The following is an 8,980-nucleotide window of genomic DNA, read 5'->3' on the forward strand; positions in this document are numbered from 1 at the left end:
TCGTCCCTGTCCTCATGCGTCCACAGCGTACGTACGTACCAACCCCACCAACACACGCCTATCTCCGCGCGCCCCGAGGAAGATACGCCACAAAACCACCTTCTTTCCTCCTCCCAACCAACCAAACCCCTCGCCGCAAAACCCCAGCACCGCACGCTGCCACTCCGGGGCCACGGCTCTCCGACCCCACCGGTCAGCCACCCAACGCGCAGCAGCAGAAACCCTCCTCCTCCTCCTCCTCCTCTCTCTCTCCTCGACGAGCACCGCCCGGCCGGCCGCCCCCACAGCTCCGGCTCAGCAGCAGCGGCTGTCCCCTCCGCTCTGACACGGCAGCGGGGGCCCAGCGGAAGGCGATGATCGACAAAGCGGACCAAAGCGAGCCCCGCCCACCCCTACCCTACCCTACCCTACCCTACCCTAGCCATAGCTCATCCGGAGGACAGGAGGTCGATCGATGGTCCCACTCCCGCACACCCCGCCCGCCACCTTCGAGGCAGCTTCCGGGGGCCGGTGGTGGAGCGCCACGCGTCTCGACCGCGACGGGGTCTCCCGTTTCCGTTTCCGTGCTACGTCCCGCGCACGGCGCCCCGGGCATGTCAGGAACGGCAAAAAGCGTGGAGCTTTTAATGGGGGGAGGAGGGAGGGAGGTGTGGTGGGGCACGATAGCTGTGAGCAACGGGTGGGGTGGGTACCGGCTACCGAGACATGCTGTGCTAGAGAGACAGTCACAAGAGAGGGACAGGCAGGCAGGCAGGCAGACAGACCAGCGCAGGATAAGTGCTGCTTTTGCAGTCTGGGCTCGCCGTGCGCGGTGGGTGTGTGGGTGCCGGAGGAGAGGAGGAGCGCTCCGCTAGCACTGGTCTACATCTACATAAGAGAAGGGCGATCGAGCGGAGGCGCAGGGTGTCTGTTTGTGTGTGCGAGCGAGGGCCGGGGAGGGCGGTGAGGGGTTTCTCCACGAGCAGCGGAGCAGGCGCGGCGAGGGTTTCCACGATGCCGGCCGCGCGCATGGGAGAGGTGAGAGCGCGAGCGCCGCCTGCATTGCTGCGTGCGTGACCTGCGTGTTGCTGCTTTGTTTGCCCCCCCCTGCGTGTTCGATTCCATCCATTTCTTCGCGGTACGTACGTACGAGATGATTTCGGCCTTGCGGTTTTGGGTGGGGCTCGCCGATGACCTCCGCCGTCGGTGTTTTGCTTTGCATGGCCCGGCCGGCGAGGAGGCCGGCGTACTTCGTTTTCGTTGGTTCTGATGGGTCGCTTCGTTTTGGCTTCGGGGTTGGGTTGGGGTTTTCTCCTTGCCCCTGTTCCTTGGGGTTTTGGGAGGATTGGTCCGGGTGTTTCGCACGGATTTGATCCGGCCCCAGTTCTCTTCTCGCCGGGCTTGTGCGTCCTTCGTCCGACCATTCCGTGCATTTGCTCTGGTTTTGCTCATCAATCGTTTGCTTCATCGGGTGCTTAATTATGCTAGTTTCTTTCTTCTTAGTGCTGATTCCGATCCTGTGCGCTATTCTGTCCGTTTTCTAGCAGCCTCACGAGGGGAGAGCGAGTTCAGTTTCCGTCCGATTGCCCTGCATGCGCGTGTTCTACCGCCATTCGGCTCGATCGGGTGTTGCTTTGGGGTTTTCTATCCCACGAGTTCCAAGTTTTTACATCAGATTAGGAAACGCAAACGCGTGTGTTCTTCTTCCTCATGGTGGTGTCGTTTGATGAGGTCATCTAGTATATTCCTTCCGGCTTTGCTTGTCTTGGCTTTTCTTTTGGCCCGATTTGATTTGACGAGGCAGGCAGAGGCAGGCCCTTGCTGGTGCCGGTGGAGAGAGAGAGAACGAAGACGAGATTCCACGCTTCCGATCATAACCGGAAAGCTTTCCGTCCTCGGCGATCGCTTTGGACGTGGAGCAGACCCTTTTCCCAGCTTCGTTCTCGGGCGTCGTGTCGCCCCCGGCCCGTGATCGACCGACGTGACCAGTCCGCGTTTCCTCCATGATTCGAGCCAAGCGAGAGCCCGCTAGCTGCGCTTTCCCGACCGAGCTTTCGTCGCGCCTGCTTGTTCTTCTTTCCCTTGCGTGTCCCTCCCCGAGGCGATCCAGTTTCCAGTTTCGTGCCTGCGCTCTGGCCGGCTGCAGACCGCCACTCTTGTCATGATGCTAGTACCTTGGCTGCATTCTCCCATACTTCACTTTTGTCATGTTGTTCTCGATCTATCGGTTCTCGTCTCGGTTTTCGCGCGCGATTTTTCGGGCGTCTACACAAAAATGTTTCTTGGGATTTTTTTGCAGCGAGTTTGACTTGTCACTTTTAAATTTTGATGATGATTCGGTTTGGTTGGTGCAGGGCTTGAGCCAAGAGGGTGGCGGGACGACGGAGAGGATGGGCAAGGACACCGACGTGTCCCGCGCCGTCGTGGAGGATGACACCGCGCTCCTCCTCGCGGCGGTGGACAGCATCAAGAAGGCGGCGCTGGGACGGTTGCGCGGCAACGGCGGCTCCGACGCCGCCAGGATCCTCGACCAGGAGATGTCCAACAGGCTCCTCCACCTCGCCTGCAGGCACGACGCCGTCGAGTGCGCCAGGCTCCTCCTCGACGGGGAGTACGGGATCACGCCGGCCTCCGTCGACGCCAGGGACCAGCTCACGCGGACGCCGCTCCACGTCGCCGCCGACGCGCACTCCAAGAGGTGCATCCAGCTGCTCCTCTCAGCCCCCAGGAACGCCCGGACGGACGCCAGGCTGTTCGACGGTACACGCCTCGTCGCGCTCGAGGTCGCGCTCATGAGCAGAAGGTGCGTCAATGCCACCAACGGCTTGCTACTGCTATTTCCTAGTGCTCCTACTGATTGCTCATTTGGTCGATGCCATTTGGGATCAAACTGACACCCCGTTGAATGCATCTATCTCTTTCTCTCCAGAGTCCAAGTTGATTGGTCACCGGACAACTCAGTCGAGGATCTTCTGGCTTATCTGCAACAAAAGGTTTGCATCATCGCTAGACTCGCCCACAGCTCCATGCTACTCCTACCTGGTTGATAGATACGTACTCGAATATAGGATCAATCTCTCATGCCAAACTGCAACTTCCCTGTATGTGTGTGCAGGATCTGAACGCGGTGAGGCTTCTGGCAGAGAAGACCAGGGAGGTTGGGGAGGTGGCTTACAGATACGCCATGGAGGGGCGTGTAGCTGCACTTGCCATGCTGCTTCTCGTGGCCGAAGACAGGATATTGGCGATGGTGAGCGTGGTCATTGACGGCGTCAGGACAAAGAGATCAATCTACAACTCTGTTGTGGACGACGTTCTGTCGATCGGAGAGGCTTCAGCTAGGGACGGCAATGAAATGAGGAGGAAAGCCTTGCTCTGCGAGATTCAGCTGCTTAACCAATTTGGGGCCACGTCGTGGAGGGAGCGAAAAGTTGACAGGAGAAGCTTGCCGCCTCTACTTAGGGCTGCAAAGGTATCGATTGCTGTCAGTTTCATTTTACACTTAAATTGTCACCACCAGCATTCCCAACTTTGCTGTGCATTGAGTATTCAGTGTCTTAGTTTGTGGTCTACACGATTGCTATGGCTGTTATGAAGTTTAATTGAGTAATCAGTGTGTGTAACTGAGGTCCACGCCTTATTTTTTTCGGAAACACTTTTAAGTTGAACATGAATTGAGTATTATGATTACGATCCATACTCTTTGTTTGCATTATCAAGAAGCAGCTCTGCATTTTCTTATGTTTGGTTGATGCGATATTGCTGTAATCGTGTAACTGCAACTTATATATAGAAAAACTTACAATGATTGGGTGTTCAGTGTCTTTACTTTCTGGTCTACACAGACTTTTTCCCTTTTAAGAACTTCTACATTTGCATTGCACATGCAATTAGTTGCTACGACTGCCATGAAGTTAAGTGAGTAACCAGTGAGGTCCACACCTTATTTTAGGAAAGACTCCTAAAATAATACATGAAATGAGTTACTATGATTATGAGCTACACGCTTTGTGTTTACGCATCATCTAGAAGCAGCTGTGCATTTTCTTATGTTCAGTTGATGCAATATTGCTGTAATCGTGCCAAGCCTAACAAGCTGCATCTTGTACATTAGAAAAACTTGCGATGATTGATTCCTTGTGCAGGCCGGAGATATGAATGTCACGAAGATGCTTCTGATGGGGGATGTTGATGTCAATGAAACCGACCCCGAAGGAAACACGGCACTTCACTGGTGCCTCAGTAGTAGCTCAAGCACACAGGAGCCAAGGTGCTCTTCTTCAAAATTCTGGTTCATTAACAGCTAAACTGTAAGATGGTTGTTCTCGCTATTTCCAAGTGTCCTTAGTTGTCTTCTGTCTTTGTGCAGGATTGTGTGGCTCCTGCTGAAGAATGGTGCCAGAGTTTTCCAGGGGAACAAACTAGGTCTCACACCAGTGCACAGCGCTGCAGCTAAGGGCAATTACAAGGCTCTTCAGGTAGCCTCTGTTACTTACTTTTCAAGTGCTTAATAATACCACTGTGGCTAATTGGTATTTTGTTTCTTTGCTCTGCAAGTCACTTCTTCTTCATGCACAAGACTGCGTTGATACACCTTCCAAGACCAAAGAAACCCCATTATTCCTTGCAGTGAAAAATGGCTCTTTGAGCTGTGTACGACTTCTTTTGCGTTATGGGGCCAACCCCAAAGCCCAGAACCTACGGTGAGTAATATTTCTGAAGAATTCTTGTATTAAATGACTTGGTTGACTTACCATGATGCAATTCTTTGGTGTTGAATAGAAAGCAAAGACCAACAGACGTGGCGACATCCCAGGACATGCGGTTCCTTCTAAACTCTGCAAATGTGGTACCAAGTAAGATGACTTTCTGGGATGTTAAAGTATTTGACTGAGTTCACAAAGAGGACAACTCTTGTGTAAATAAAAGCACTTCATTTGTCCTTAGTTTTGTGTATCTCTTATGTAAATAAAAGCACTTTGCTTGTCCATACTTTTGTGTTTGATTCTTCAACCAAAGCACATGTTCTGCTATAAGATCACATTCTGTCATGTTCTCTTGTTTCATCTGTTCCATTATACTGGAAGGGATTTTATTATTTAAATTATATAAAGATGGTTAGATACTTTATTATTATTATTATTATTTACTCGTACTGATAATAATGGATATCAATTAAAATGCATTCTCAACTGATTTTTCATCCTTTTTAGTGAACCATGGCTCAACGGAAAAGAACCATGCGATGAAAAAAGAAAGGAACAAAGAGCTGCTGGATGATGATTTCGATGATTATGACAATGACGATTATTATGAAAGGTATTTCTTATATCTGTACATGATTACATGAACGTGGAGAAAATGCTGCTCATTTGAAGTTAAAATTAAGATATTGCTTTGAATACCATTGCAGCTATGTTGTGCCAAAGGCGTCAGTAGGTCACCGGGATTTTCGATCCAGTAATTTACCTGCCCAAGGGGCTAAAAGTAAGAGCCATGGTGTCCCGAAAGAAGGTCCCAAATTATCTCGGGTAATCTAGGCATCCTCTATATGTATTCCGAAGTGACTTTATTTGTTTACATGGTCTGCTCACAACACATTTTATTTATAGCATAATGATTATTGGGAGAAGCATGACTACACTCGCAAAATCTTTGTTGGGGGTCTCCCGCTTTCGGTAGACGATGGTATAGCTTCATAAAACCTTAACCAGTATATTCAACACAGTGAACATGAATGTATTTCTAACACTTTCTTTCGCATTTTTCTGGCAGCGTACCTGAGCAGATTCTTCAGTACTGAATTCGGACCTGTGGAGGAAGCAATAGTCATTACATTGAAAATAGATGAGAGGATACAGTCCCGAGGCTTTGGCTTTGTAAAATTCAAAAGAGAGAAGGATATGATTAGTGCAAAGGAAGCTCATCATGTCTATGTGCTTGGGAAGAGAGTGGAGATAAAGGATGCTGTTGCTAGACCGGCGCTGCCTGAACTCGAAAGAGCAACTTCCTTCAGGTACCATATACGTGAGTCCCCAAGAGTGACTCATAGTGAGCTGGAGGATGAACAAACTGAGCAATATGACTTTGGAAAACGGCGGCCGTTGCCGGAGAAGCACCTCCCATCTTGGTTCTTCATATTCAGGAGGTGGTTGCCAGGATTTCTCATGGAAGCAACTGAACGATATGGAGAGAAGTACCCATTATGCTCTGTGAAGACTGATTTCAGAACATGTTGCAGAATGGAGCTTGATCATTCTGCCCTTGGCTATCCTAAGCTAAGCGATTTCATGCGCTCCCTCCCTGGACTCTGCAGGATGCGTGTAGTCCCTGTAGGAAATGGCCCTGCAACACATATGGTCCTTCTGCCACCGCTCTCAAGGCCAAAGTATGTACCCTTGTTAGAGCCTTACTCGTTTGATCATGACGAGCTCCCAGAATCAGTCTCAGATCATCACTCTCCAAGATCACCACTCACCGCAAACATCACTGAGAATGCTCCTTATAACACTGGCAGTCCACTTGCTGATGCATGCAGCGAGAGTAATGCCCACAGCCAGCATGATGATGAGTGCAGCAGAAGCAATGGCGAAAGCCTGCCGGATGGTGATTCCACCTCCAATGGAAGCTTACTTGATGAGATTACTGTGAGCACACCAAAGTCTGATTTGATCGAGTCACCTGCAAGAAAGCCTGACTTGATTGTGTCTGGAACTCCTCCTGAGAAAATCCAGCAAGGACCATTAGGGAAGCCTGATTTGGTCGAGTCTGCACCTACAAAGAAACTCGATTGGATTGAGTCCAGTCCTCCTCCTAGCAAGGCTGATTTGGTTCAGCCTGGGACTGCAGGGAAGCTTGATTTGGTTGAGTCCAGACCTTCTAGGAATTCTGAACTGGTTGAGCCTGAACCTGCAAGGAAGCTTGATCTGAATCAACCAAGGCCAACGACATGCTTTGTTGATCGTCCTGTTGAAAGGCCAGCAGTCACTCCAAGCAGCTGTGAGAATAATGAAACCAGATTCTCCTTTTTCCAGTCACAGTGGGACAAGTACCTAGTAAGTGCCCCCTTCTTCTGTGTTACATTGCTTGCCACGTTAGTTAGTTAGGCTCAGAATCATATCTTGACTAACACAGTTCTTTCCACCTGTAGACTCCACATGCCAAGAGTGACTACTGCATCATATGCCGCTCCTGTGAGGCCGCGATGGAGCTTGTCCCGTGCCTTCATAAGATATGTGTTGCCTGCATGATGAGGTGCAATGTTAGGGCATGCATGACCTGTGGCACGACTGTAAGTGGAGTCAAGTCTGCCCCGGTGCTGGATGCAAAATCCCGACACATGGTAACAAAAGTTCTCAGCAGTTAAATTTTGCTCCGATGTTCTAATTTCACTACATGTGAATTCAATTTTGCCTGATGATTAATTGCTGAACACACAGGGAGTCATGGAGCACGTCTCGGATCAAAAGTGCCAGTTGATGGTTGTCTGCAGTGGAGCTGATGCAGTTGTGAAATGCTCCCCCTGTATGCACACGATAGCTTGCCGAGGCTGCCTCCTGGCCTCGGTGACATTGCTCAAGAAGTGCACAGTCTGTGACTGCATGATTGAGCACTTCAAGTTTGGTCCATAAGGCTTAGCTCCCTAATACCGAAGACTGGTTTAGTAATACATAGAATAAGGCAGGCAATCCCACAAGTTGAAGGAGACATTGGTCCCATCTCTTTCCATATTCCTAGCTTGTGGGATGATGCGCCTAAATAGGCCATGTTTAGAGGAGTGCCCTTTGCTGCTCCCTTATGTTTTTTTTGCGTAGGAATGCCCTTTCCTAGATGCTTGATGGTCATGGTTCTGTAAGCTTTGCGACGGGGGGCTGCGTCCCCTTCAATTTTGGCAAGCTTACAGCACCGGTACCATGTGAAGCCCCCCTTTATTATCTGTTATCGCACTCTTTTCATTGAACCTATGTATTACTAGTATAAGTAAGATGGATCCTTTTCGGTTTTATCTCTGGGTGAGCAGTGCTGGGGATTTGCTATTTGCAGCTTTCTGATATGCCTGGTGCTTGCTTCTCTTTTGTATGGGTTGGTTGAATTTAACCGAAAGTTATCTATTGCGGGATGATCTGCTGTATGTTGCATTTCCAGTGTGTAATTGGCAAGTTGCAGTAGTTTAGCTGAAATTTGGAGTTGCTATTGTTATGTTTAATTCATGGGTCAAGTTTCACTGCTGCTGGAGCTGTGTGATAATGATCCTTCAGGGCAGATTCTCTGACTTTCAGTTCTCTCAGAATTGTTTAGAATGGTTGAATAAGAGCCAAACATGTGCTATCTTGGGTCTCAGCCAGCTTAAACTTGCCTTTGCTTGACTGTATTGCTTACAATAGATCTATGGGCGCAGCAGTATGTTCTATTTGAAATGGAAACTTATAACTGTGAAGATGGTTTTGATCTGCAGAACAGTCTTCTGTTTGTTTTCTTGGTTGTTAAGTAAATCGTGTGGTGTCTTTCAGAAGTAGGTTGCGGATTACAGGTCGGGCAGTTAGAAATTGCTTGAATGGATCAATAAGGAAATACATGTATAAATTTATGGATCCACATCTTTTGTAGGCATCGTATCAGTACATGTATAAAGTTGTACTATGTACTACTCGCTCCGTCTTTAAATATAAGTTTTTTTAAAGATTCTACTACAAACTACATACAGATATATATATACACATATTTTTTTATACGCATTAAGGTGTAGATTCATTCATCTTGTTTCATAGCGAGTTTATAGTCTATAGTAAAATCTTAAAAAATACATATATTTTAAAACGGAGAGTGTATTTGAGGTTTCTCACCGTACAGGCAGCACACACGCGGCGGTGGCGGCGGTAGCCGTCCTGAGACGAGTCGGCCTCGATTGGCAATCCATTCGTCGTCGTGCCCCAAAGCCAGGCCGCCGCCTTGTGGGAAGCGAGGGTGGCGGGCTGATGGCTAAAGCCCGGGGAGGCCGACC

The 8,980-nt window shown here is 49.2% G+C and overlaps 1 protein-coding gene and 1 long non-coding RNA gene across 3 annotated transcripts; one reads left to right on the forward strand and one right to left on the reverse strand.

Annotated features, from left to right (window-relative positions):
* The first annotated feature begins 687 nt into the window (after positions 1–687).
* LOC123397871 lies at positions 688–7,982 on the forward strand. 2 transcript variants are annotated; one of them, XM_045092392.1, is made up of 14 exons: positions 688–1,017; positions 2,334–2,782; positions 2,909–2,972; positions 3,095–3,451; positions 4,125–4,249; positions 4,349–4,457; positions 4,537–4,682; positions 4,762–4,835; positions 5,193–5,298; positions 5,393–5,510; positions 5,592–5,667; positions 5,755–7,034; positions 7,130–7,321; positions 7,419–7,982. In XM_045092392.1, exons 1-14 carry the CDS (start codon positions 994–996, stop codon positions 7,608–7,610), a joined length of 3,312 nt encoding a protein of 1,103 aa, XP_044948327.1. In that variant the 5' UTR covers positions 688–993; the 3' UTR covers positions 7,611–7,982. The 2 variants fall into 2 exon arrangements, with proteins under 2 accessions (XP_044948327.1, XP_044948326.1); XM_045092391.1 differs by lacking the exon at positions 688–1,017 and having other exon boundaries at positions 1,781–2,782.
* On the reverse strand, positions 3,870–5,848 carry LOC123397872. The gene is made up of 3 exons (XR_006610033.1): positions 5,760–5,848; positions 4,734–4,817; positions 3,870–4,573 (listed from the first exon to the last, which is right to left on the reverse strand). It is a non-coding gene; the product is annotated as an uncharacterized LOC123397872 (long non-coding RNA).
* Positions 7,983–8,980: the final 998 nt, after the last annotated feature.

This window comes from Hordeum vulgare, chromosome 5H (assembly GCF_904849725.1).
Source record: "Hordeum vulgare subsp. vulgare chromosome 5H, MorexV3_pseudomolecules_assembly, whole genome shotgun sequence".
Taxonomy (NCBI): domain Eukaryota; kingdom Viridiplantae; phylum Streptophyta; class Magnoliopsida; order Poales; family Poaceae; genus Hordeum; species Hordeum vulgare.